Source organism: Pelodiscus sinensis, chromosome 15 (assembly GCF_052426305.1).
Source record: "Pelodiscus sinensis isolate ZL-2025 chromosome 15, ASM5242630v1, whole genome shotgun sequence".
NCBI classification, from domain to species: domain Eukaryota; kingdom Metazoa; phylum Chordata; order Testudines; family Trionychidae; genus Pelodiscus; species Pelodiscus sinensis.
In genome coordinates, this window is record NC_143066.1 from 7,705,194 (window position 1) to 7,733,089 (window position 27,896).

A 27,896-nucleotide genomic window follows, 5' to 3' on the forward strand; every position below is an offset into this window, starting at 1 on the left:
TGACTCATTTCTGTTTTAATATCATATAAAGGAAAAAATTGAAAACATTAATTATATGAAAACAACAGTACAAATGTGTAGGCTTGAAACACTAATCAATGAAAAGTGCACTGTGTTTCAGGCTACCAAGGAGACCAGCTTTGACGTAGTAGATAGACTGAGCCTGTTTCTCAGTTTTGAATAGCTGTATCTACTGCTTGAAAAGATTCTGTGCTTGCAGAACCCTCATGCAATTATTTTTTCCAGTTTTCTAGTTTAAATGGTGTGTAAGCCTGGTATTTACCAGCTCCCTGTCCTAAAGTAGTTTTTCGTGGGAAATTGCCAATTCTGGGGAGAGGAGGTAAACACAACAATAACACGGAAAAGAAGAAAGGGAGATGAAAAAAGGAGGATAACGATATAGGAGAAGGTAGAGACACTGAAAAGCAGGCAAGAAAACATACAGCATGATCTGTCTTAAGAAAAGAAGGTTTAACAAAAGCTGGGTGTGCTGGTAAGAAAAGTTGGCCAGATAGTGTCCTAGTTTAGGGCAACTGCACTTGTATTTTCCCTCAGTGGTCCAACAGAGGCTCCCTTTTTTGGCTTCCATCTCTCCAGCCATTTCTTGGCGGAGACCTATGTTTTTCTCCATTCTGACTTCACGTATGTCCAGGCTTCACGTTTCCTTACTCCAATGTGTTTCCCTGCACAGACTGCCCAGGGACACCAATTTGCCTTCTTTTCAGAGACCATTAACCGGTGTAATTGCTAGTTATAAGGTACCACAGAACTCTTCCTATTCAAGCCTGCTTTGTTCATAAGGTAAAAGCATTACAGAGAAAACATATTAAAACAACAAAAGAACCCACCATCTACCTGTGTGCTAATAAGCTTAACAGAATTAACTTCAATCTTATCTTAGCTTCTGGCAGGAACAGTCCTTTGCACCCCCCTTATCCATGGAGAATTCCTTGTGATGACCCGTTAGTTCATCACAGCTTCAGCTCAGAACAAACATGCTCATGGCATGTTGAGTTCATCCTTTATACATTTCAGGGGTCTTTAATTTCAGGGGTAATTTCTATAAGTAGGTAATAGTACACAAAGGGACTCTCTCTCTCTCTCTCTCTCTCTCTCTCTCTCAATAGGTATCTGCAAAAGCTTGGCTTGAAGGGAGAATTTACATTCCCTTCACCTGGGTTCTTCCTAGGGAATCCACACTTTCCAATAAGACTTTTTGATGTACCTGCTACCTTCCAGAGATTTGCATTCATCTTGTTTGTTTGTGAAAGCAGTTCTGTACAATGCCACAATAGTACATAAACGTTTTAATGTCTAGAGTAATGAATTCCAAAGTGTTTAAACTCAATTCAGTAACGTTTAACTTACTTCAGTGAGGTTTGTCCAGATACTGTCAGTCTGTCATAGATAATACCTGGCAAACACCACTCAAGAAATGGCATCCAAGTATATATTGAATAACTTATTCAATTAATAATTTTTGCAGCATCTGATGAGCTCTGTAGTGTGTCACTTTCTTCGAAGGTATCTAGCTGATGAATACTGGTAAAATTCCTCAAATAATACATAAAATGGGTATTTTCTTCTGTTCAACCAGCTTTAGTATCAAATTGTATTTTTTAAAGTACAAATTCAGTTGACAGTATGTTAAGTTAAATACATTGCACGATCAACGTTACACAGATACTAGATCTTAAGGTCCGAATGGATCATAATGATAGTCTAGATTGGAGGTTCCCAAACTTTTGCTGCATGCTCCTTATCCCCAGGAGATTTGTCTCATATGCACCCTCCTCTTTCTAAGAAATGGTATTTCTGTGGATTCCATGGGTTTGGGAATCCATCCTTGCTAGGATGTCCCACTCCTCCCCAACCCATGGACATCTCAGCAGGACACAGTTGGGCTGTGTCCCCAATACACTACTTCCTTGAACTGCTTAACAGGCTCCTCTGGCCTTGGTGCAGTTCCTAGCAGGCATATGCAAGATCTTGTGTGGATAGGGTGGAGATATCTCGAGATACATAAGTGAGCTGGAATGGGGCCCCTCCTGCACAGAGACAGATCATTCCTCCTTGCTCTTCCTCCCTCCCTCCCTTACTTTTCTAGCATTGCAGCAGCAGCCGGAGCTGGAGATTCAGTTTGAGAGGAATTCTTTATCAACAACATTTTGAAGAACTAATAAAAGTTCTTAATGAGTCATGTCTTTGTGCCCCGATAACCTGCTGAGGCATGCCTCAGTTTGAAAACCAGTGATCTAGGCTGACCTGCATAAAAAGTCCAGAGAATTTCACCTAGGAATTCCTGTATTTGGGCTTTGAACTCCTGATTGAACTAGAGCAAATCTTTTAGAAAGATGCCTAATCTTGGTTTGAAGACATGATGTGGTGGAGAAATCCCACCATTTTCTTTGGTAACTTGTTCCAGTGGTTCATCTGTTCTCTCAATAAAGTGCAAGGGTTTGGCTTTAGCGGTATGGCTTGGGGAGGTGGCCATGACCCTTAAAATGCAGGGTTTTTATCACTTTGGGTTAGACTCGTAGTGGTGTGGGTGCCTTAAGGACTAATACTTAAGGACTTTCTCTTCCTTTCTAGTATTGCTGTTTCGCTGATGTTGATGGAGAAATAAATTCAACTCTGTTTACATGATCATAGAGTAGCACCTCTTCTTGTTGGAGCAGGTCCATACTACTACTCATGTTTGTGAGAACCCTGGGATCCAGACCCTGCACTCACCCAGCGAGGCCCCTTTCCTGGCTGAATGAAAAGAGGGAGCGCTACCTTGCTCTAGACTGGAAAGAAGTGCCAGCCTTCCGTGTCAGGACCGGTCTCTGCATAAATTAAGAGAGGCGGATGTCATTTATCTCTGTCATTTCAGGGTGGCAAGAAACGCAGGAAGGACCGCATGCAAGACTTGATTGATATGGGGTATGGGTACGACGAATCTGATTCCTTCATTGATAATTCTGAAGCGGTGAGTAATGAATGAAGTGCTATAAATTCAGTTGCTTTTAGGGCTGCAGACGGGAGAGTGTTAGTGCAGTGCAGAGAAGCAGCATCCTGGAGCTTTGCAGTATGGGAGAATGCTTAGCTCCTAGGCATCCTCTCACACAAGGAGACTTGTTGGGGGGAGTGTGAGCATGCAGTCCAGCTACTATCTAACATGGGAACAGAATAACGTACACCATTAATAGATGATTCTTTCGTTTCCAGTATGACGAGCTTGTTCCAGCTTCTCTAACTACAAAGCTTGGAGGCTTTTACATCAACTCAGGAACGCTGCAGTTCCGACAGGCATCCGAATCAGAGGATGACTTTATCAAAGAGAAAAAGAAGAAGTCTCCCAAGGTCAGAGATTCTGCTGTTAAGGGATATTTTTTGTCATTAAATGTCAGTGCACAGACTGGATTTGCTGCAAGGGAAATAATGTTTTGAAAGTCTGGGTTGGGTTTCTGCTTTGGGGAGATTTGGTAACTTATCGTGGTGATAGGAGCTTTTACTCTGACCAGTTAAATCCTATCTTGTCGAGTAGTAGTCCTGAGAAAGCTGCCTGGCCCATGTAGAACAAGCGGGTGAGCTACATTGATTCTTAGAGGAGAAATGGCATCACCATTAGGAGTTGGTTAATCTTAGCAGGGAAGCCAAGGCCTGAGATGAAATATCCTCTCCTCTTGCCCAAGTGGGGAGCCCTTCACATTGGTGCTGAACTGTGTTGGGAAGGGAGGGCTCTACTGGGGAAGCTTACTGTAGGATTTCAACCTCCAGAGCTCTCGAACACACATTTCACCAGCACTAAGCTGACCTGAATATAAGGGAGGCAAGAAATTGAGCTTTGTTCATGCAGTGCTGGGCTTAGCTAGAGGAATCTCAGAAGAACTGAAGGTAGTGTGTGCTAGCGCAGACATTAGCCGTTGTACTTGCTGTACATGCTGTGGGTTAGTATCCAGCGGGGTTTGATTTGAGGTGTTCAGAGGCAGTTAGTGGCTGATTTGAAGTAGAGCTCAGAAATGCCTTTCTGTACAAGAAGTTGTCATTGTACAGCCCGCCCGCTCTGACTCTGGCTCGTGTTTAATCCCTAGAAGCGGAAGTTGAAAGAAGGAGGTGAAAAGATGAAGAAGAAGAAGAAAGATGACTCCTACGACAAGGAAAAAAAATCGAAAAAATCCAAGTTCCCCAAAGCTGGGTGAGAAGAAGCCCTTTGTATTCATGGGGATGATGGAAGTGCGAGATGCCAATCTGCCTCTTGCCTTTCTGAGGGCAGGTTGCATTTATTAGTGCTGTAATAGTGCCCAGCAGCCCCATTCAAGGCAGGAGCCTGTGTTGTGGGCATTGGATAAGCCCCTAGGAAGATGCTTCTCTGCCCCCAAAGAGTTTACAGTCCATATGGGCAAAAAGACAGATGTAGGTTGGGGCCCAGCATCCTAGCAATGGGGTGGGGGCAGTGAGGGGGACCTAGTTTATTAGCTGTCATCTTTATTCATTATGGGGACAGGGATGGGTGAGGCGTAATGGCATGAGGGGATGAGTGTAGAGGAGGCAGGAGAAGAGAACAGTGGCTTTTGAGAAGGTCAGAAGAGCAGGGAGGGAAGGATGGAGTGTGAGGCTAGAGAGGTGTTAGCAGGCTGAGGCAAGCAGAGCTGAAATGCAAAGCAGTGTGCTGCTGCCATCTTTAGGAAGATGTTTGATCTCAAGTGCAAGGCATTTCTGCCTTTAAGCACTTGGCTCTTTTTAATCTCTCTCCTTTGAAACTGGGTTGTCATTGTTGGGTTACAAATGTAACAAGTTCTTTTTATCAGTGTCAGCATGCTAATGCTTCCTAACAGCTGCAGTTTTTACTCGCTTTGATTTCTGTATCTGTCACCTTTATCTTGCTGGCTCTTTGCCTTATTCTCTTCCCCCACTTACTTCTCTCATCTCTGTTCTGTGGCTGGCTTGTTGCCCTATCTCTTTGGCTTCTTCCCTCTTCGTTTTAATTACATTCCTGGATTTTCTTTATTTTTGCTGCTGTTTCATTTCTGGCAACATACAGTTATTTCAGTTCTGTCTGTCTCTCTCTCAAAGCTATCTGACCTGTCATGTTGAGTGCTTGGAGCCTTGAAAGTCAATCAAAAAAGGGAGTTTGATGTGGTCTTACCACTAGAAGGGACATATTTTAAATGCCAGGCTTCCTCCAAATCACTTGTCTCTTGGGTTAGGGTGCTCATGGTTTATAGAGTTTTCTAGTCCATGCATTTCTAGTGCGTCAGTTGCTGTGCTGTCTGGACTGCATGCACCTGATAAATAAAAGCAAGCCTTGATGGAACAGGCGATTTAAGCTCCATCCTACCTAGTTTCATCAGCAAGAGAAGACTTGTGCATGAGCTAGGTTTTGCATAGTGTTAGGCTGTATCATTGGTATAAAGGAATTCCATAACTGCCCTGCACCAAGCATCTCCTGCCCTCCCTGCACCTCTGAGACATAGCTCACGGGAGTTTCATTTGGGATGCTCGTGGTGAGTGGACAATAGATGGAAAAGTGGGTTCCAAGAGCATGAAGAATCTTAACATTAGGACTAAGACCTCAGAGTGGTGCTGGAATCTAACGGTGCATGTGGAGAGTGTAGAACAGTGCTATGATTGGCGCACTCAGCTCTTCCTTGCTGAAGATAGCTGGTGTGAATTGGACCAGCCCCATTTCCAATGGCAGGTCAGCTGTTTCTTCTGTGATACAGTAATATGTATGAAGATTGTCATTTAAAACATCTTCGTTCCCCACTTAACTAGTGTTCCATGAGAAATAAATTCATGAATAAATAAATCCATACTAGTGACAGTGATAAGAATGATGAAGCAAGTATGTACAAGAAATATAAAGGATTGTAAAATGAGAAGTGAACTTGTTACATGCTAGAACTAGTTTTAATAGGGAAATCTTTTTTTTTTTAAGTGTATTGAAAGAAAATATCCCTGAGTCATTATCAGCACTTGGTGCTGTACAAAGCTGTACATTTTAAATAACAGTGCTACATTTCCTAGCAGTGGCCTTGAGAGGCAGTAGTTCCATGTTCTGGGGGAACTAGTGGTTGGGCAGAGAAGATCCTGGCTAAGTTTCACCTGGCGATAAGCATGTGTGGTTGATGCTCTGAGCTGGTAGAGAGGTATTTCTTCTCCCCTTGCTTTGCAACATTCCCTTCCTTTTATGTGGCTTATTGTCATAAGGATGTTCTTGTTTTTCCCTTGCTTACAGTTTCACAGCTTTGAATGCCAGTAAGGAGAAGAAGAAGAAGAAATATTCTGGTGCTTTGAGTGTCAAAGAAATGCTGAAGAAATTCCAGAAGGAGAAGGAAGCTCAGAAGAAGAAGGATGAAGAACAGAGGATGGTGAAACCCTCACCAGCAGAAGCTCCAGCCGTGCGGGAAGTGGAGACTATGTCTGATCCTTTGCTGTCGCTCTTTGGCCATGCCAGTGACAGTGACTTGCTTCAGGCTGCCACTGCGATGGACTCCCTGACTGATCTAGATCTGGAACATCTCTTCAATGAATCTCCAGATGGGAGTCCTTTCAATGACATGGAAGATGGGAGTGACCCTCCTGGGATGGGTATGGAACAGGAGTTCAAACAGCCTCCATCCCTCCCAGAAGGAGTACCAGCCACTCTTGAGAAACGCATCAAGGAACTGACTCAGGTACTGCAGCTAGGTTAGGCATAGGGTGCGCTGCCCAGCAAGTGGTGGATGGATTGTGCAGTTGGTGGAGGAGGATTGTCCTACGTAGGTGGGTCTGCAGCTCCACCCTCTGGTGGATCTCTATCAAATGGAGGCTTGTCTTTACTTCACGTTGTTCCCCTTGTTTATGGAAGTGAGGGAATGTGTGTAGAGCTGGGGTAGTCTAGCTAGATGTCACCCCAGATTTTGCTACACTTTTCCTGCAGTCAGTGCTTTGAGATGGCATTAAAATGCTGCTTTGGCCTTGCAGCTTTGCTCAAGTGTACTACGTTCAGTAGCTAGTAAGTATAACCTCTATTCTTGCCTTGGAGCGGTAGAGACTTGTTGATCTAATAGATTAGTTCTAGCTCTAATTTCCATGACTGACTTAACCTGAGTGGGCTTATAATAGGTACTGAAGCTGAAAGCAAGTTACAGGATAATGGCTTCACAGTGCAGTGGTGGCACTACATTCAGCCTCTTGTACGCTATAACAAGCAGATGCCAGAAGTAAGTTTTAGTTACACTTGACGTCCTGTAGCATTGCAGAGCTCATATAGCCAAGGATGAGGATTCCTTAGGATTGTTAAAGTTACAGAGCCTTCACCTGTAAGAGGCATAGAGATGGATGCTTCAGTTGAGGCTTAACAATCTCTTAATATACTTCTGCTGGATCTCTGTTATTTGCAGAGATGTCTGAGATGGAAAGAAAGAACCCAGCTTGACTTTCAGATCCCATGGTTGTGGCACTGACCATTGGGGAGAGAAGGAAGAGAGTACTTTTAATTCTAGAGTACTGTGATATGGAGATTTTGAGAAGCAGTGAACGCTGAGTCTCTTGAGGACACAGTAGGGAATTGCATTTTTAAAAGAACCATGTGGTTTTTCTCTCAGCTTATGTAAGAGCTGTCTTATCCTTTGTTTGTGGAACCTATAGTCGTGGTGACATTTTTAGCTTGCTATTAACATTTAAATGTAGAGTTCAGGTCCTAATCACTGCTCTTACCCTAATGTAGAACAATGGAACTGCATTGTCTTAGAGCATGTGATCTTACATGTCTGTTGAGGCTGTTCCTCGCCATTAGCACATCCCACTTAGAATCCTGAACTCTTTACAGTGTTGGCGAGCTGTCAGCACTGAGGCATCACAGGACAGAAAGTTCAGCCAGGTGTTGCCACAGCAACATGTGCCTGATAAGCTGACATGGAACTGTTTATGGCGGTTGCCATTTGTAGTTCTTGCTGTTAATGGAGAACAGCTGAAACAGTCCTCCCTGGAGTGCATCTTAGCTAGTGTGAGTAGTAGAATACAGTGCTCCCTTGATGCAGAGTTATTACTACGTTGCTGCAAGTTAGAGTGATGGTGCCTTATTCCTGAATTGTTGTTGCTGGAACATTTCATAGTCTAGGGTCCCACATTCGTATTGCTCTGATTTTTTACATGGGCTTTTGTATGTAATTCTTGTTACCCGGGAAATTTCCTGTACAGGATTCCAAGTCTGGAACAGACCTTTTTGTACGTGTTGACCTAGCACATTTGGCTGGTCCTCTGTCAGGGAGTCCCGTTGCCTGGCTTACAAACTGGCCTACTATGGACTAGGAGAAACCACATTAGAAATAAGAGACCCCTCTTCTTGCCGGGGCAGTCCTTGTCTCACCGTGCATATGCTACCCAACCTGTAAGTGCAAGTCTGACTGCTCCAGCATGAAATGAAATAGCGTGTCTTAGAGCAGTCTTCTGCTGAGGAGTAAGGAGCTGCTGCTTGTTCCTAGGGAAAGGCTGCTGATGAAACATACCAGGTGCACTAGTTGCTAAGGAATCATCTGTTTGGTCTCTTCAAAGACAGAGAGCATGTCTCAATTTCACAGGTGCATTGAAATGAGAGCTATCATTGGCTAGTGAGTGAAGGGTTTTGTGGGACAGGGGAACAGACTTGCCAGACGTGTGTGTGGGAGGGAAACAGCCTTGAGAAAAAGTCCATGTATCTTATCTTTCCTCCAGCCTCACATTTGTGAAATCACACTGCACCTCATTGAGATGTGACTGTGAGAAGGGACTCCTCTGTGGCTAGTCATCATTAGGATTACAGAGTTATGACATAAAAACAGCAAATCTGGGGCTTATGCAGCAGAGGAAGTGGCACCTTTCATGGCATTTTGTACCTGCTTGCATTGCTTTTATTGCTGGTGGGCATAGTTGCATTTAGTTGGGTTTGTTAATGAGCTGTGTTGGTTCCATTTCCCTTCAGTTCCTATAATCCTCCCCTGCTGGTAGGCCCATATGCATTGACTGATCGTGCATCCATTCAGAAGAAGGCAGTGGCGGGTAGCCCAGAAATGCAGGGCTGCACTGGAGTAGTGTGTTTTTCAGATGTTCCTTGGAATGCTGCCCAGCACACGCTGAGCTACGCTAGAGCATCTCTCAGGAGAGCCACTTGCTTTCATTGTAGAGGTGGGAGTAGGCAGTGCTATATATGTAGGTCAGAGCTAGTGGGGGAGAGCTCTCCCTACCTTAAAGTAGAGCGGCCCGGGGCAGCTTGGGGGAAAGCAGAGCACATCTCACTTGGTGTGGTTTACTTGGAGTATATTCCAGTCGAATAGATCAACACTCATTCTCCATGTGGAGTTGGTGATTGCATCCCAACTGTGAATCTCAAGGTGTAGGGTTTATGGCAAAGCTACAGCTAGAAGAGCCCTAGCCCAGCTAGCTGATTGGCTGGGAATTTGGGGCAGTCCTTCCAGTTCCTGATAAGGGATGTAAGCCACTAGTCAACTACCTGATAAGCAGATGCTTATCGGATAGTCAAGTAGTGGTTCAGCTATTGCTTCCCTCCCTTGCTGCCTCTATCAGAGAGAGGCATCAAGGTGGGGAGTAGGAGCCGGTGCTGGGGGGAGCCAGCTTAAAATTGGTTTCTCGCAGGAGTGGGTACCTAGGCAGTCCTGCTGCTCCTCTGTCTTTGAAATGTACAAGAGCCGCAGGCAGCTCTTCTACATTTAAAAGGTAGAGGTGCAGCGGGATAGCAAGTGCCCACTTATTAACTAATCGAGTAGTTGATGGAAATACCATCGACTATTCGATTAGTTGATTAATTGAAATGTAACATCCTTATTCCTGACAAATGGGACACAATTCAAGCTGGTTCATGAAAGCTCATGACATGCTTAGCAGGTGTTACTTCCACTTGGAGCCATGATATGTAACCGATGCAGAGTCTCACTGGGATGAAGTTGCTGGTAGAGTTGTATTACGTTATCCCTGAGGATGCTTTGAAAACAATTTGATTTCTTGTACCTCTTTGTATCTGTGTGTGAGCTAACAGTTCATATTGTCTACTGTGAACCCAGGCTGCCAGAGCTGCAGAAGGAGAAGGCAAACAGAGGTTCTTCACCCAGGATATTAATAACATCATATTGGAGTAAGTACTGCTCAGCCTCTCTTAGCTGTCATTAATGGGAAAGAAAAGGGAACCCGCAACTTTGGGGAAAGGGAAAAAGTTGTACAGAACATACTCCATTGATATATCTAGCGGGAGGAGAACTCCTGGCTCTGGGGTTGAAGGGCATGGGTCAGGAGCTGCCCTGTATAAGCTTTTCCTAGATAAGTCAGGGCTAACCCCAAAGTCCTCCATAATTGGCCTTAAGTTGGAGTATTCAGACTATTTGGAATGGGTGGGGGAAATTTAGAGGTAGGTCCGGTTATGTTGTTTCCATCTCCGATTTGCGTTTGAGATAAGCTGTTGAATGTGCTGTGCTTAGAAAATTGAATCAAATCCTGATTTTATACCTGGAAATAAAATGGCCTCTTCTAATTACCATAGCCTTTTTATGTGCAGGCTTTAGTGGTCCTGTTACACAGCTCTTTCTCCATGGGTGATGAAACATTTATGTTGCTTTGAGAAGCCATGTTAAAGTCACAGTCAATGGTCTGTCTATCCTGTTCTTCAGCATAGAGCTGCAGACCCGTGAGCTGAATAGCCAGATCCGATCTGGGGTGTATGCTCACCTGGCCTCCTTCCTTCCTTGCAGCAAAGACACACTGGTCAAGCGTGCCCGCAGGCTTTATCTCTACGAACAGGTGAGTGAGCTTAGAAGCACCGCACTATCTTTTAATTTACTTTTCAGAGCATGGCCATTCTTCAATATATGAGGCACTGTGTTCCTCTGAGCATATAATGGCCACCACATCTAGTGGTACATTTACAACACTACTGCTGTATCTGAGCTATGGGATTGTTTGAATGGCAAGTTCAGTGTGAAACCTCACGGTGTCCTTTCATGCTGTCTGCAGGGTGGCCGTCTGAAGGAACCTCTCCAGAAGCTAAAGGAAGCCATTGGCCGGGCAATGCCAGAACAGATGATTAAATATCAGGAGGAGTGTCAAGCGCATACCCAAGCCAAGTTTGCTAAGTAAGCTTTTCCTTCTCATTATCCATCTGTATCACCTCTTAGCAGGGTCCCTCCACCTGCAGGTAGTTCTTGTGGCCTTTTCCTTTTATTTGGTTTAAACCTAGATGGCGAATTGCTGAGGACATAAGGGTGTTCAAATTACATCCTTGGCCGGTGTGCAGTGGTCTTGCTGTAGCATCGCTGCAGAATGCCAGAGATTAGCGGGTTGTGCTGTAGCAGCATCAGATGCTTTAGAAGAAAACACAAGAAACCTCCTAATCTCTAGTTGTTAGAGATTGTCTTAAGATCTGAAGCATGAGGATTAATAGGGTATGTCTACACTAGCCCCCTAGTTTGAACTAGGGAGGCTAATGTAGGCATTCAAAGTTGCAAATCAAGCCCGGGATTTAAATATCCCGCGCTTGATTTGCATCTTCCCGGCTGGTTGCCTGTTTGAAATTTACAAGTCCGGACTAACTGCCTACGTCTACACGCAGCAGGGATCCGGTAGTTTGAATTAAAGCCCTAGTTTGAGCTACCTGTTAAACCTCATTCCAGGAGGAATAACAGGTAGTTCGAACTAGGGGGCTAGCGTAGACATACCCATAGCTCTTCCATAGGTTATAAAGTTTCAGGGGGATAGCTGAGTTAGTCTGTAACTGGAAAAGCTAAAAAAAACAACAAATAGTCTTGCAACACCTTAGAGACTAACAAAACAATGTAGATGATATCCTAGTATTTGTTGTTTTTAAAGTTTTTCCATAGGTTATGTTAGCACTAACTATTCTAACTCCGTTGTTCTTGTGGTCCATCTCCAATCCATTCCTGAATCATGCTACATTTTTAACTGGGGACATCTGTGGCCTTGGGTTCCACAGTTTACCATTTCCCTTCTCTTCTCAGGATGCTGGAAGAGGAAAAGGATAAGGAGCAGAGAGACCGTGTGTGCTCTGATGAGGAAGATGATGAAGAGAAGGGAGGGAAGCGGATCATGGGACCTCGGAAGAAATTTCAGTGGAATGATGAAATCAGGTTTGGCTAGATGGAGCCCTTGACTGAATCTTTTCCTTTTGTTCCATTCCAGGCCTTTGAGCTTGGAGTTAAGAGTACACAGTGTCTATTGTTTTATCTCTGGCTTTCAGTGTGTCAGACCCTAAATACTGAATGCATCAGAATCTGCTCAGATGCTTGTGTTGCAATCTTTTAAGGAGCCACTGAAACATTTGTAAGTCTCAGATCCTGCATGTATTCTAAAATCCTCCCACTTCCAGGCATAGCACTAGTTCTACAGGAGACAATAAGGGGCTTCGATGGCAGACGCCAAGATAGTGGCTACATGGGGAGTCAAATATATTTAATAGTTAGGAGCCTTTCTTGGAAAGGAGGAGCTACACTGGGAACAAGAGGTCCTACAGACTGTAAAGCGACCAGATTGCTGACAACTGAAATGGCTAGAGCTGGTAAGAATGCAGCAGCTGGAAATCTAGAATCTGGCAAAGAAGAATATGGGAAGGATGGCATGGTTGAAGGGGAAAATGATAAAGGGCATAGAGAAAACAGATCAACCCCTCCTTGTCTCTTTGTTCCGTACCCAAGGTCCAACATTAAATCCTTTAGAACATACACTTCACACAGCATCTAATCACCTCCTAGAACAAACTGCTGTGGTTTGGTATCAAGATAAACAGGTTTTATTTCTTGGCCATTTAAAAAAAGGTGAAATTATGGCAGCAGATAACCACAACTTGTGCTTCAGGGTTAAGTTGTGGGAGCTGGGAAGTATCTAGTTGGCAGCTGTATTATTGTGAAAGTGTTGCTTTTCTCTGAAGGATCACCTCTTAGGAACTTCTGGGTCTGGGACCCTCGATGGTCCATGGTCTGACCCAGAATTGCAGGAGCCTGATAAAATATTTGCTCAGCCCTGGTGAATTGAGTGCACTCTGGGAGAAACTGTGGGTAACCTGCTCTGACATCTACTTGTCCCTCAGGGAGCTGCTTTGCCACGTGGTGAAGATTAAACTGGATGGCTATGAGCTAGAGAAGAACAAGGCTCAGTCTCTGGAGGATTATGTGAAAACCTTTCTCGATGCAGAGGTCAAACCCCTCTGGCCAAAGGGCTGGATGCAGGCCAGGTGAGTCAGAGTGAGGCTGTCAGATACTTTGAGCTCCTCTTGTTCCTTATCTCTAGGTCCCTACCAAATTCATGACCATGAAAACTGTATCACAGACTGGGAAATCTGGTCTCTCTCAGAAATCGGGCGTTTTGTGTGCTTCTATCTATACCATACAGATTTCGCAGAGGAGACTGATGTTTCTCAAATTGGATGTTCTTTCCCAAAAGGGAGTTGCAAGATTATTTTAGGAGGGTCGCAGTATTGTCACTCTTCCTTCTATACTGCCTCCAGAGCTGGGCAGCTGAAGAGCAGCAGCTGTTCGTCAGGCACCCAGCTCTGAAGGCAGTGTCCCGCCAGCAGCAGTGCAGAAATAAGGATGGCAATGCCACAGCATACATCCTTCTGCACTGCTGCCTTCAGAGCTAAGTGGCCAGATAATGGGGCTACTGATTGAGGGCACAGCTCTCCAGGTAGCAAGTTTGCCTTCAGAGCTGGGCTCCTGCCACCACCTGTGGCTCTCCAACTCTGAAGGTAGCACTGCTGCCAGCGGCAGCAGCACAGAAGTAAGGCTAGCAATACCACAGTCCTCCCTACAGTAACCTTGCAAACACCCCGCCCGCCCACACACATACACACATCCGTTTTGGGTCAGGATCTTTACAATTACAACACCGTGAAATTTCAGATTTAAGTAGCTGAAATCATGAAATGTATAAAATCCTATGTCCATAAAATTGACCAAAAAGCGACCGTGAATTTGGTAGGGCCCTACTTATCTCCGAGGATCTTGCAGTAGCTGGGACATGAGTGAGGCCTCAGTCATGTTCCCATCTCACAGAAGAAAGGCAGCATAAGTGGGATTGAATCTGTGCTCTTCCTTTTCGTCTGCTAGTCTGTTTCCTCCTCACATAGTCCAGTGAGGAAACCAGCATACAAGTGGGGAGCAGAATCACTTTGGTGCCGCTGTCAGCTGTCGTCTTGCTTCTTTTGCTTAATAGCTTAAACAAAGGGCAGTGGTAAACTCCTGCTATGAGGGTTCTTCATCCTTTTGCCTGAAGTAAGTTGGCATGAAAAGGAAAAGTAGGTCAATGCCTTTTATAATCATCATTGACCGGTCTAACTGGACACCTGCATGCCTACGTATTGCAGTTGTACATGGAAGTGAGGTTCTCAAGTGTGTAGACATTTGTAATGTACCATTCGGAAAACATGAGCTGGGCAGTGGGATTGGAAAATGGGTAAGGAAGGTTCCAAAGGGCATTGCTGGATTTGGATACACTATTTGAGGTTTGCGTTTGTAAAACATCAGCCTTTATCTGAGAGTAACAGAAATAGTTCCATTGCCGTATTCCAAATTCCTAATAAATGTTTAAACAATGAACATGTCAATATATAAACAAACATTTCCAGCAGTAGGAGGAGTAAGGTAACAATTGCAATTTCTGACTGAGTGCATGAGAAGTTAGATGTGAAATTTACTAGACAGTGACTATGAACAAAAATTGCTTTTCTCACTTGCTTTCTAAGCACTGAAACAAAACAGTCCGAGTTCACAGGCTAATGGCAGACAAGCAGACAGACAGCAGGCAGGAGAAAAGGAATGAGTACACTATAAATATTATAAACTGTATCAGAGGCACCAGTGTGGGGTGTGGTAGCCAGCTCCCTGTGCATACCAGATCCCACCTGTTCTCCCCCCCGCCCCTCCCAAGCTGCTGCCTCTCATAGGCTCATCAATTAACCGTGTAAATGGCTACCCATTCACATCCTTAATCATGGTACGGTAGAGATCTGTTTCCAGTGATCTCTGTCATTTTAGTGAGTAAGGCTGGAGAAAACTGCTCACTGCTCTCTTTGCTTTCCAGGACTCTGTTCAAGGAGAGCAGGCGTGTGCATGGACACCTGACATCAATTCTGTGAGTATCTTGCAGCACTTGCCTTCCTCTGTAGATACTGTTGTTCAGTGTGAGATTGGTGGCTTGCAAATAAAGTTCTCGTTGTTCATGGTTTACCTCTAAATGAGGCCCCCAGTCTTGCTTGTTCAGCTCTCTCCAGATGTATTGGTTTTGCATGAGCGGAGAGCGCCTCTGGGAAGTAACATAGCTACTATTTGCATATGACTTGGCCTCTAACAATAGATTTGCTGGCATACGTTCACCTTGAGAGTCCCCCAGATAAGAACTTTAACCTGGGCTGAGCTTTCCGAGAGTTTAGTTCAACAGAAGGGGCAATACATATACTACACCCGTGGAGGGAGCATGGTGATAGTTTGTGCTTGGTTCCATCAGTATCCCTCGGTCTGTATTAAATGCAGGCTCTTTCTTGTCTGGATGAAAGAGGGTCTGGGATAAGCATAGTAGTTAAGAGTCATTGTAGGCAAGATGGAGGGATACCAGTTTGCCAGGAAAACCATATAGAGTCCAGCTGAAATGGTGCCTGCCTTAATGTCTGAGAGGACCCTCAGTGACGGTTTATCTGAGGATGCTTCCATGGGACGCCAGGAGAAATCAGGTAGCATTTGTGGCTAGCGCAGGCTTCTCTCTGCAATCTGTTATCATTTGTTCCTCAGACTTCTGGAATGCATTCATTTCAGTACTGAAGCAACAGCTGCAGCAGGACATGGAGGCTAGTTGCTTTCAGTGATGGTTGAAAAAAAATTTCCACAGTGCTCCGTCTCCTCCCCCACCACCTTTGTGCTCCCACACGCAAGTCAAGGCCTTCATGAGCAGTAGCAAGCCTCATGTGGGTTTGAGTCCTAGCAACCTGAGAAGCTGCCTTTCTTAAAAATCTCAGTGGAGATAAGTTAGTGCACTCCTGTGAACAGCCCCCAATGCATGCCTTAATTGGATTGCTCCCCCAGGCAAGTTCAGTGAGCCCATATGTCTTCTTTCTTTCTTTCTTTCTCCAAACAGGTCCAAGAAGAAAGTTATGGCTCCTCCAAAAGTGAAGGTGAAAGTGAGTTTTGTTGTCTCCCTGCCTCTCAGTGGCTGTACTTACCAGTCTTTGGGTGGGGAGGGACAGTGTTGCTTGTGACATACATGGAGCTATCCCCACGTCAGAGAGGGAGGTTGTTTCCTAGTCTTCACAGGTCAAATCACAGAATCCCAGGGCTGGAAGAGCCCTCAGGAGGTCATCGAGTCCAGCCCCCTCCCCAAGGCAGGACCGACCCCAACTAAATCATCCCAGCCAGAGCTTTGTCAAGCCGAGTCTTAAAAACCTCTAGGGCTGGAGGTTCCATCACCTCCCTAGGGAACCCTGCCTTAATACCTGAGAGGATGCTGTCTGTGAGAATGGATGGGGTGGAGGTAAACTCCAGATGTTCCTGGGCATTTGGATACTAACTAAGGATGCAAATGGTCATTTTAAAATTAACTCGTTAAACATTGTTTAATCAGTTAACCGTGGAGCAGCCCTCCATGTGTGTAGTGCCATGGACTGAGTGGGGCGGGGGAGGGCGAATCTGCCACACCATGGGTGAGGACTGCTCCAGCCAGACCCGGCCAAAGTTAACCAGTTACTGGTAAGCATCATCCACCGAGGGTGATACTTACTGGGTAACCGGTTACCCCTTTACATCTCTGATACTAACTGGATTATGTATGGAATAGAGATGTAGCAAGCTTTGCAAAGGATACAGCATCAGAACAGGTATAAAGGATCTTGCTTGACAACTCCTGGGGAACACAAATATACACACTCACTAAGTTTCCCCCTAACACTCTTCTCTGAGGAAGTGAAGCATTCAGCAGTGCTTGTAACTTGGGAGGAAAGCTGAAACTAAGCAAATCCTCCACCATCCATCTAGATTCCCCTAAGTCTGTGGGCTCCCAAAATCTGTAGACTTGTTTTACATTTTAACAAGACTTCTCTATTCCTGATCTCCACTGAAATCCAGCAGTTTTCAAATCACTTGCCAGCTGTTGCTTCCATCTATTATAGCCTTAGAATAGGAAATAGTAATGGTTGGCAAATACTGACTTTCTAAAGGCTGTTTCTTCACCCCTTGAGAGCTGAAAAGACAAGGAAACTCCAAGGCAAAAGATTCTTTGGTGGCTGCATGGGGTGGGTGTTCCCTGGACTGGCACTCAGCTGGGTAGTCTGTAGCAGGGCTGGGTGAGTAACTCACTTAAATTGTGCAAGTTTAAAAATAAAAAGGCAACCACCTGTAGGTCTGTACTTGTTGCTTATGGGGTCTGTGGACAAAGCAAGTGACTGAGCTGGGCCTTCCCCAACTTCTGCCATCTGAATGAACAGACCAGGCAGCCTGGTAAAGTCTGTCTCGCCCTGGTGTCTCTCTTTTTGTGACTCTCTTGCAGGAATCCTCTAGCAAGCCAGATAAGAAGATGCCAGTTCCTGTCCCACTGATCCATGCAAGTGGCACGGTTTCTCTGCCGTCAGAGCCCCAGGGAGTGGCTATTGGCATCAGCTCCCAGACTAGAGAACTCTTGTGTCTCAGCGTTGCTCAAGCATCTAGCAGCACTACCACCCCTGCTGCCTTCAGTATGGATGACTCCCTGGATGAGGACTTAATTCGTAACCCAACCTCCTCCCTGGAGGCTGTGTCTAAGGAATTGGCTGTGCTTAACAGCCGAGCCTGCGGGAGCCCGGACTTCACTCTCCCCGGACCCCCAAAGCCTTCTGCAGAGAAGATCTCGAATCTTGCAACTTCAGAGGAGAAACGGAACTTTGCCAAGTCTAGTTCTTCTCCTACCCCGCCCCCTGCTGGTCCTCTACAATCCCCTCTCAATTTCCTGGCTGAGCAGGCCCTGGCATTGGGCCAGTCCGCTCAAGACAAAAAGGCAGAGAGTTACAAAGAGCTGTCCTGCCAAGTCTCCCCCAATAAAATCCTCCCTGATGCACACCAGTCCAAACAGAAGCACCACAGCCTGCAGCGAACGAGTCACGGGCCCCAGACATCCACTCCCTTGCCCGTTGCCCAAGTGAAAGTCTTTCACTCAAGCAGCCAGCAGCAGAAAAGCTTCATGTCCTCAACCCCTTTTGTCAAACTGCAGAGCCCCAAGTCCGTCTCCCCTGTGCCGCCGCGCTCCCTCCTCCAGCCAGTCAAGCCATCGACCAAAGCTCAGGGCTTCCATTCCTCGGCTTCCTCTTCTGCGGGCAGCACTCCAGCCTCCAGCAGCTCCCACAAGAGTCCTGGCTCCTCTACAGCATCCCTAAGCTACACAGGAAAACACTCAACCAGCTCCAGCACATCAGGGCAGACTTACAAATCTCCCTTCATCCCCAGCTCCCTCTCCAAGCACGGGGCTTCCTCCAGCAGCTCCACGTCGGCAGTGTCGGCACACCAGAGCTCCTCGTCTGGGGGCTTGCTGTCAGGTGTGCAGACTCCCTCCCCAGGGCAGGCTCCCAGCCGGTCCTCCCCGAGCTCCATGGTCAAGAAAACCCCCATCTCCCAGAAGCTGACTCTAGTAGCGCCACCTGGTGGTCCAAATGGAGATTCTAGTGGCGGGACTCAGGGGGTAGCCAAGTTACTAACCTCCTCCATAAAGCCAGCTGTGGTTAGTAGCGCCGCATCTTCTACCTCTGTGCCGGTAAGTGTGCTGCTGGGACAGCCTGACCCATGTCACTGTGTGTCTCGATGTTTTGCTAAGATCTGCCTAAGTGAAAGCTCCAAACTAATTTCAGATATTTCTGTGTTATTGTAGCATCTAGGAACTTTTGTAATGAACCCCATTACACTAAATCGGCGTGGGCAAAATACAGCCTGCAGGCCATATCTGGCCCACCAAACGTTTGGATCGGTACACCGCTCAGTGGGCCCCTCGGGCTAGCGTGTGACACTGTGGGGCATGCACCCCTTGGGGAGAAGAGGGATCTCCATGCGCTGTCCCTGCTCCCAGCCCAATACTTGCCCACACCCTGGAATCCAGCCAATGAGAACTGCAGTTATGGTGCTTGCAGGTGTATGCAGCATGTGGATACCTGCTGCTCCTCTTTCCCCCTCTCCTCTTTCCTGGGGCATTCCGCACAGGCACAGGCACGCGCCTGAGTATGGCTGCTTGGAGCGGTGTGTGGAACCACGACAGTCAGGGAGCTATGCTCCCAGCTTGGAACTGCCTACCTGGCACCCACCTCCTCCTACATTCCAACTGCCTGCCCCACATCACAGTCCCCTCCTGCTCCCAAGCCCTGTATACCTCCTCCTGTATTCCTGCTCCAGGTCACACCGCCCTCCTGCCTCCAAACTCCCTCCCAGACCCTGCACTCCTCTCCCAGGTCAGAATCTTCTTCTGCAACCAGAGCTCCCACTTGCATCCTAATCCCCTAGCCCTAATCACAACTCCTTCTTTCACCCAAACTCCCTCCCAAACCCCACACCCTGTCCTGTACCCTAATCCTCTATTCCAAGCTCCCTCCTGCACCTGACCTTCATCCCAGACCCTAAATCCCCTCCATTAATGTATAAAAGTGTGGCCCATGACAACTTTCCAGACTCTTGGAGTGACCCCCATCAAAAATTATTGCCCATCCCTGCACTAGACACTGTACAATGTCTGAATATAGATTGTCATGCCTTAAGCTGTCTGTTTAGATTCAGGATGTGGCATTTGCTGCAGAATTCACCCTTTGTCACAAATCTGGTGCTCCAGAAAATCTAAGCTTTCATTTTTTATTTATAAAGAATCAAAGTTTTTAGTCCATTATGGGTTATGAAGAAAACCTTCTGAATTGTGACTTGTGTTATGTATTCAGTGCTGTTTGCCTGAATTTGCAAGTAGCCCGAAAGAATAGCTCAAAGAAATGTCCATGTCCACTGTCCCATTGAGCTCTGTAAATGTAAACTCGGACAGCCAGCCAGATACATTTCCAGGATGGTTAAAAATAGTGATTTTTATTTTTAAAAATATCAACACAAGACACACTTCTGATTTCCAATGTTCATATTGCTGATTCTTTACTTCCCATTTTACAATTTTAAATGGTCAATATCAGTGTTTTGTATTTTTTTCAACTTCCTGTTAGATTTTTAGATTTTACATAGAAGTTTTTATTAATGATGCTTGTTTCCACACACTTGCCAGTAATTTTTTTAGTAGGCTGGCCTGCATCCTGGCTCAGTCCCAGCTTGCTCCAGGTCTGGAACCTACCCTTGCTGCAGCTCTTCATTTAAAGTGTGTTAGGAACCAGGCGAGCAGGCAGCCCAGCCCAGCTCACTTCTGGCTTGCACCGGGTCCAGGAGCTCAGACCACCATCCCCATCCCTGGACAGGGGCTGCTGACACTCCGTGCTGCTGCCTCTGTATCAGAAGCAGCAGCACCGGGCGACAGGCAGCTGGTCTGTGAAGGGAGCTGGTTTTTAAACTGGCTCCTCTCATGGACCAGCTCCCACCTGGCATCCCACCGATAAGAATTCATGAGGTTAATCAACTACTCTATTAACCGATATTTAACACCCCTAGTCTGAATAATTTGTTGTTTTTAACACTGAATCCAGCTTTACTTTGAAATATCAAACTGGAATAACCTATGCTAGGAACAGTATTGTCAATAAAAACTGCAGCCACACTTGACTGGCAAAGCCCTCCTAGCATACTAGTCAGTTCTACTGGCAAAACTCTAGTCGAGGTCCAAGAGAACTTTTTAAATAAAAATGCAATTTTAGACCCTAATGATTAATTTTAAGCATGTGGGTAGTTTTCCCGAAATCAGTGGGACCTCACTGCCCAGAAGAAAGCTTATATATTTTAGATGCCTTCATGTAAAGATCAACGTGAAGTCAGCCATTCATATGTACACTTTTTGCATAACGCAGAATGGGCTAAGGGCGGGGGGTCACAAAGCAATTAAAAGGGAGCACATTTTAAATGGACTGAACAATTTGTTTTCGCCATTTCTAATCAAGCTGTAGAACTCTAGTGGGACACATTGCTAAACTCTTAGTCTGAGAAGGATTAATTGAAGAACAAGGCATGTGAACCAAGAATAGTCTGTTACACTGATAGGATAAGGATATGAGGTTATTGGTAATGAGTTCCCATGCTTCAGGACATAAGCCAGCAAATGGCCTGGGGTAAGAAACTTCCCATGTGGCAACGTTTGTGTAGGACTGTCCATCATGGAAGTGGTGCACCTTCTTCTGAAGGCTGCATTCACAGCTGCAGACAGGCTTCCAGACTAGATGGACCACTGGGCTGGGCCAGTGTGGGAGTTCTGGTCCTAGAAATGGAGTGCTGGTTTGTTTGCATTATGGAGCTGGACTTCTGGCATCTGGCAGACAGATGTTCTATGTATGGGGGAGGAGGCTTTGGGCGCGGAGGGGGTCAGGGCTCCCCATGTCCAGTGGGAAGGCTGATGAGGTACCGTTGTGTTTCCATTTTACTGATTTGTGCTGTTTCATCCCCAGAAAGGAACCAGTGGAGCTGTGCTGTTGACCAGTTCCCCTTCCTTAAGTGTACTGTCTCCATCCTACAAGTCCAGCAGTCCAAAGCTGCCGGGTGCCCTGAGCTCCGCCCCGCTGGGGATTATTGCTCCCATCCATTCCTTCCCTCTTCACGTCATCTCCTTCAGCTCAGACTCCTCCCCCAAAGCAGGAGTATCCAAGGATGCAATTGTCACGGGACCTGCCCCAGGAACGTTCCACCATGGCCTCAGCCACAGTGAGTGCTTTCCCCGTGTGTGTTTCTCATGCCTGTGCTTAGAATTGCAAGGCCCCAGGACGGCACTGCGTTAGACCATTGCATATGAGCTTCTCATGTTGTTGCTTTGTGCTTGTAGTTCATGTGTTTGTGTCTTAAACCGGTGGTTTTGGAGGCCCTCGGGCATGTACCTGTAGCTAGCCATTCCTGGCCATCCCTGTCTTCCATTGTTCAGCAGAACTAGTATTGGAGGCAAAGCTATAAGTTCTAACAGCTGCAGCTCCTCTGCTTGTTTCCGTCCTCAGTGTACATTTGTTCTCTCCCCTCCCTCCCTCCTTTCTTTGTTTTTCTCTCTAGGTCTTCTGGCTGGCTTGCACTCCAGCCCGCACCATGCAGCACAACTCCCACACTCTGCCCTGTCCACCCATTTACCGCAGAGTTTGCCAGGTAACTTGTCAGATGGTCTTGTTTGTTGTGTGCCTTGTGAGTTGTCCTCCGCCTTGATGGATGCCTCGTCTCGGGGTGAAAACACCACCACCTTTGATGTTGTCTTTACTGGTGTAGTCTTTGTTGATGCTCCATTTCACTAGCCTCATGAGGTTTATGGTCCTTAACATCCTTTACATTTGCTGACCAGATGGTAGAAATCTTCCATTTCGGAAAGACTCCCTCCCCCAGGTGCTTTGGGGGATTTCTGAGCATCTCAGGTGGTTTGGTTCTATTCTTGGTGCATGATAAAGGGTCACGCCACCAGGGTTAAGAGCTTTATGTGGTTTTGCATAACTTGTTAGTAGTGTCTTGGATTAAAAATGCTAATTGCATAGAGGATTGTCACCTTGTGGCTCGGCACCCTTTGGCTCACTACCTGCAGCAAGGTACGCTGCTCCCATGCATATCGTGCTAGTTAGCTGCCTCTCCTTCAGCCACAGCTGGTATTAGCCACTTGACTTTTTTGGGAGTAAGTTTGTGACACCCCAGTTTGATATCTTCAGAACCAGCACAAACCATAGGAGATCTGTGAGGAGCTGGTGACTTTTCTTTCTCTGTCAGTTTCTAATTAGAACAATAGCTGCTGCTGTTTGTGTGGCACATGATAAAGCCACCTACCAGCAGTAGCTTTTTCTGGGTCTGGAAACAGGTGCTTATAGACTCAAGACCCAACTGTAGAGTGCTGTGCACACTTCCCATGCAACACTGCAAGTGGAGATCAGTCCTGACTGATGGCAGCTCCTGCTTTTTTAATCCTGGCCAATGCACCACATAGCTCTAGGCATGCAGTTCAGTCCTGCTGCTGCATTTCACACTTGAGCAATGTGCCACATGCAGGGGTGAGGGAGGCAGCTTATTTGTGGTATGGCAAGGGCACTGGGCGTGGCTGACCCTCTTGCCTACTAATGTAGGGTAGTATCGTGTAATCTATCCCCAAGGAACGTGTTCCTCTGCAGAGCAAAGGGTATGGGCACTGCATTAATCAGAACTCACAGCATTCCTTTTCCCCACTCCGTCACCCCAGTGCTGCCTGAAATACGGTTTCGCTCCAGTCAATACACCATAGAGAAATAGATGCGGAGCAGCAGAGAACAGGGCCTACCTGCAGTGACTAGGTACATGAAACCAGTAAGTTGTGTTTGTGTAGATATGGAGATTAAAACCTTTTGCTTTATGTTGTGATGATAAAACTACATCTTCTAAGGAGCAAGATGGTTCTTGTTTTTTAATTAAGTCTTAGCAACACACAGAGTATATTTTCATACAAAGAGATCTTCTCTTTATCAAAGGAGAATTGGTGACTTGATCATGTTCTTACACATAGCTACATGAAGAGCCTAATGAGATCCAGTGGCCAGAGCTGAAACTAGACACACTCCTACTAGTAATAGGGGGCACACCTTTTAATTGTGAGGAATTAACCACTGGGACAATTTACTTAGGGATATGGTGGATTCCTCATCACCTTGATATCTTTAAATAAACATATATTCTCTAGCTGAACCAGAAGTTATGGTCTTGGTGCTGAAATCTCTTGGTAAAATTCTAATGGTTGTATGCAAGCAGTCAAAGTAAGTGATTGTAAGGGTTCCTTCGGGCTTTCAAGTCTATATGTGGTGAAATAAACTATGGCTGACTATATGGAAATGAATCTCCTTTGTGTAGGAGAATTACACCTCCTAAGATTGTTTCAGGGTAAGGGAGATGTAGCTAGCTGACAGCTGGGTAGCCTGCAGTATGTTGGGATGTCCTGTCAGTGCTGGGAAATGAGGGCATCTTAAAGTGTGTGTAGTAGCTGTCCAAAATATCTGAGCAAATGGCATGCAGTCTGTTTGCCATGCTGCCATCAATTTGTTTGTTGATTGGATTGCACAAGGTATTTTTCTTCTACTGCTTGTTCTAACCTCACTTGCCTCTTGTTTTGAAAAAATCCACGTCACAAGTCAACTCTAGAACCAGCAAAACCATCTCTGCCTTGGAGTGAGAAGCACTAGAACAGTATAAACTGTTAGTCCCCCATGCCCAATGCCACTTCTGCCATGCTATGCATTTCAAAGATACCAGTTCACGCAGTCTAGTTTGATATTAGCGTAATCGTGATTAGAAACTTTCTGCTTTCTTCAGCTCTCTGGCTCTCTCCTCACTTCTCTTCTGTGATGTCCCTTCTCCTTGTTCTACTTTCTCCTGCTCCTCTCCCATACCTTTGGTATTTCAGTTTTTGCTACTGGTGGTGCAATGAGTATCTTTGGGAGTGAGGGAAGTCCAAAAAGATTAATTCATGGCAGTTAGTGGGTCTCTACGGCTTAAATGAATCTTTTCCTGTTTAAACTTCTCTTCAGACTCTCAACAACTACAATTTCCTTCTTCTCTGGGTAATCAGTAAAATCATGTATTTGTTAGCCATGGAAAAGGGCACTTGCGAGTTTGGTCTGATAAGGTGAGAATAGCTTGCTTGACTAGCCAACAGCTCCCTCCTCCCAGCTACCTGTATGTATTGCCCTTGGTGATGATTAGGCTGGAAGGTCTCCTGCCTCTTGAGACCATGTAATATACAGGCACAATGAAGACCACTGCCAGTTACCACATGTCCATGAAAAAATCTCTTCCCCTAGTATCTTCTAGTCTGAATCCTTGGTGACTCAATAGCTTTAACGTGTGATGGGATCTTGGTGCCCCTAGCTGTGCACAGAACCCTACTGCTGAAGTTGAAACCTTTTCCTTTCTTGTTTTGCTTCTCCTTCAGATGCATCTCAGCTTCATGGCAAAGGGTCCAACGTGCAGCAGCGAAAATTGTGACATCTGCATGAGGGGAAGCTATTTCAAGCCCAGGACAAACCAAGAGGAATGAGCCATGAAGACTGGATGCAGATGGCCCGTTTTCCACCTGCTCTTTGTTTTCTTTTCCTGACAGCAGCTGGAGAAACCTGAGTTGAGTGAAGAGCTCATTGGCACTTTTGATCAGTGGCGTCCAGAGAGGAGCCCTGCAGGAAGCAAGCCACCTTGTGCTGCACCCTGTGAGAGAAGCACTTACAGCACTGTTTCACTGCTTACGGTGCTCGCACAACGGTGGCACTGGCAAGCACTAGAACTTGTGGGGAACCACTGCTGGGGCGTCTTTCTTTCAAAAAGTCAAGCGCCCTGGTGGATTCCCCCCACCTGTGTCTAAATCTGCCAAGTACCTCTGAATTCAGTTACCTCCTTGGTTCCCCAGGAGAGAGTCTCTGAAAGGTGCTTATTCCTGCTTTGGATTTACTTGGATAACTCAAGCACTGCAAGTGCATTTCAAAGACATGGACTCTTCTAATTTTTCAATTGTACTATAAAGCAGTGCTCAAGTTAGCGGGAGAACTTAGCACTTCCTTTATGGCGACTCTCATGAATCACCTGATAGTCCCTTCTCAAGGAGGATGAAGACTCTTAGAGAGACATTTCTAGATGCACTCATGGACACTGAAACGATTCTACATTTGTATTTCCTCTCAAGGGATTTTTTGTGTGTGCTCAGTTTTCTCATTACCATTGAATGCATTGGATCGATTGGAACACTTCTCAGCATGTCACATGTATAGGAAGACGTAATTCCAGTGCCTTTTATGGTGGAGCAAGAATGGACTTAACACCCGTTTTGCCCCTTTTTTTGTGTGCGCGCCTCAGTTCTTTTTTTAATCACTCTCTATTTAAGATGTATTCTCTTTTTATTTAATAGACCTTTTTATGGTTGCACATCAAAAGCTGCACTGTCTGGATTTAAATAGTGACTTGGTTACTTTAAATCCAGTACCAAATCCAGCAAGGCCACCAGTTCTTATCTGAGTTTGTGCAAGTGGGTTCCAGACCCTCCCCTAAAGCCATTCTTTACTAGGGTCTTCAAAAATGAGCTCTCTGGTGATCTAGATTAACAAAGGTCACGGATACTCCAGTGAATATTGCTCCCCTTGATGACTTCTGCACTAAAACCACTTACTTGTCAGAGCTACAGCAGTGGGGCTCTACTAGGATCTGAGTGTGTATTTTTTTTGCTTTAGCCCTGTAAGCTGATCTCAGTCTGTCTGCGCGTCCCTTTTGACATGCGTGCATAAGGGGCAGTTGGTAGTTCTGAGATTGTAAGCCCCATTGACTTGTAGTTGTGGTGTTGTGATCTCCTTCTTTTCAGGTCACCTTTTAACCAGGTCTAATGTATCTGGACTTCAGAGATAATAGCACCGCTCCATAAGTTACTCATTGGTATGTCACGTAAAAACTTGCAGAATTCCTTCCTGTGATTTGGGAAGGGGGGGAGGGGTACTGAAATCAAGTATGCCAGCAAATAGTAGCTCCAGTTTTCTGTATTTTAAGTAAGACCCAAGACGCATGTTTGGAAGTGGAACTGATAAAGGACTTCTCAAGATCACTTCACTGTTCATATTTTTTTTAAAAATGCAGCTCAGAATTCAAATTTGTTTACAAAAAAGAAAATATTTCTAAGTTGTAGCAAAAGAGCCAAAGACAGAATTTGCATTAAGATAAAGTACAGCAGTTATCGATGGACTCTGAACAGTGGATGTTGCATGGTTCCTATTTCGGGCCTGATCCCGAAAGGTGCTGGGCACCTTCAACTTCCACTGATGCCAGTGGCAGCTGAAAGGGCAGTCCAACACCTGGCAGGATCCCAGCCCTTAATGGGCAACGCAAGGTACTGGTTCCACTCCCTCTCTTTGCTTTCACTTCGGTGTTTCTGCTGGGATGCACCTTCGCATGTCGCAGCTGGAACGGAATGCCCTTGTTTTAGGAGTTTAGCGAAGCCTCTTGCCTCAGGGAATTGTGTATTCGGTGGAAATTCTGTGGGATTTTTTTTTCTTTACATGATGTAATGAACGAGTGAATGAATTAAACGGCCGTGGCAAGGCAGAAGTATGGAATGAGATCACAAGCCGTGGGGAGCAGAACATCTGGGATCTCTGCCTTGACTAGGCAACCTTTGCTATTTTCTTTAAGGTGGGGGCCGAGCCTCCCACCGGCACTTACTAAGTATGGCAGTTTCTGTTGTGTGTACGAGCTGCAATTGGCTTTATTTTTGTTGTGAGTGTGGGACTTTCTAGAGGACAATGATGGGGATGGTATGAAAACTGTCCATCTTGTACAGAGCAACTGAATAAATTGTTTCAAAGTTTCCAAAATGCTCTTTTCAGTCTCTTGGCTTCATTTCCAATGTAATTTAACTGGAAAATCATCTTAGTGACTGTATTGCTGCCCCGGTCACTCACTGGCTGACTAATTAGTCTGCATTTTGGTGGATGCTTTGTAAATGACCGCATCTTCTTGAAATACAGCTCTGACTCTTAAATTGTCATTGTAGTAGAATACCTTCTTACTCAACAGACGTGTGTGTGTGTGTGTGTGTGTGTGTGTGTGTGTGTGTGTGTGTGTGTGTGTGTGTTACCTTTGCTGTGAGGGACCCTTCTTTTAGCTTAATAATGGTAAAACTCTCTCATTGACTTGAGTAGAAGCAGGGTTGGGTATAAAATACATGTTTAGTGCTCTTAGCATTGCAGACTAGCTTGAGGAAAGTGAGCGGAACTATGTTCTAGGTTCCAGTAAATTACAGCTGTGTAAATTTCTTAAAAGCAGTGGAATTGCACAAGTGGTACTTGGGAT

General features: G+C 45.6%; 1 protein-coding gene across 5 annotated transcripts in view; it reads left to right on the forward strand.

The window, feature by feature from the left end:
* UBN1 (ubinuclein 1) overlaps positions 1–27,160 on the forward strand; it is a 34,256-nt gene extending 7,096 nt beyond the window's left edge. For 2 of the 5 annotated variants that reach the window (XM_075899227.2, XM_075899228.2), the window contains exons 4-18: positions 2,876–2,971; positions 3,211–3,345; positions 4,077–4,180; positions 6,224–6,662; positions 10,026–10,096; positions 10,626–10,755; positions 10,969–11,087; positions 11,970–12,098; positions 13,055–13,198; positions 15,046–15,096; positions 16,093–16,135; positions 17,497–18,729; positions 21,542–21,794; positions 22,131–22,220; positions 25,006–27,160. In XM_075899227.2, coding sequence (XP_075755342.2) covers positions 2,876–2,971; positions 3,211–3,345; positions 4,077–4,180; positions 6,224–6,662; positions 10,026–10,096; positions 10,626–10,755; positions 10,969–11,087; positions 11,970–12,098; positions 13,055–13,198; positions 15,046–15,096; positions 16,093–16,135; positions 17,497–18,729; positions 21,542–21,794; positions 22,131–22,220; positions 25,006–25,058 — 3,090 coding nt within the window. In that variant the 3' untranslated portion in view covers positions 25,059–27,160. The remainder of the gene's footprint in view (positions 1–2,875; positions 2,972–3,210; positions 3,346–4,076; positions 4,181–6,223; positions 6,663–10,025; positions 10,097–10,625; positions 10,756–10,968; positions 11,088–11,969; positions 12,099–13,054; positions 13,199–15,045; positions 15,097–16,092; positions 16,136–17,496; positions 18,730–21,541; positions 21,795–22,130; positions 22,221–25,005) is intronic. The other 3 variants (XM_075899229.2, XM_075899230.2, XM_075899231.2) reach the window with 3 other exon arrangements.
* Positions 27,161–27,896: the final 736 nt, after the last annotated feature.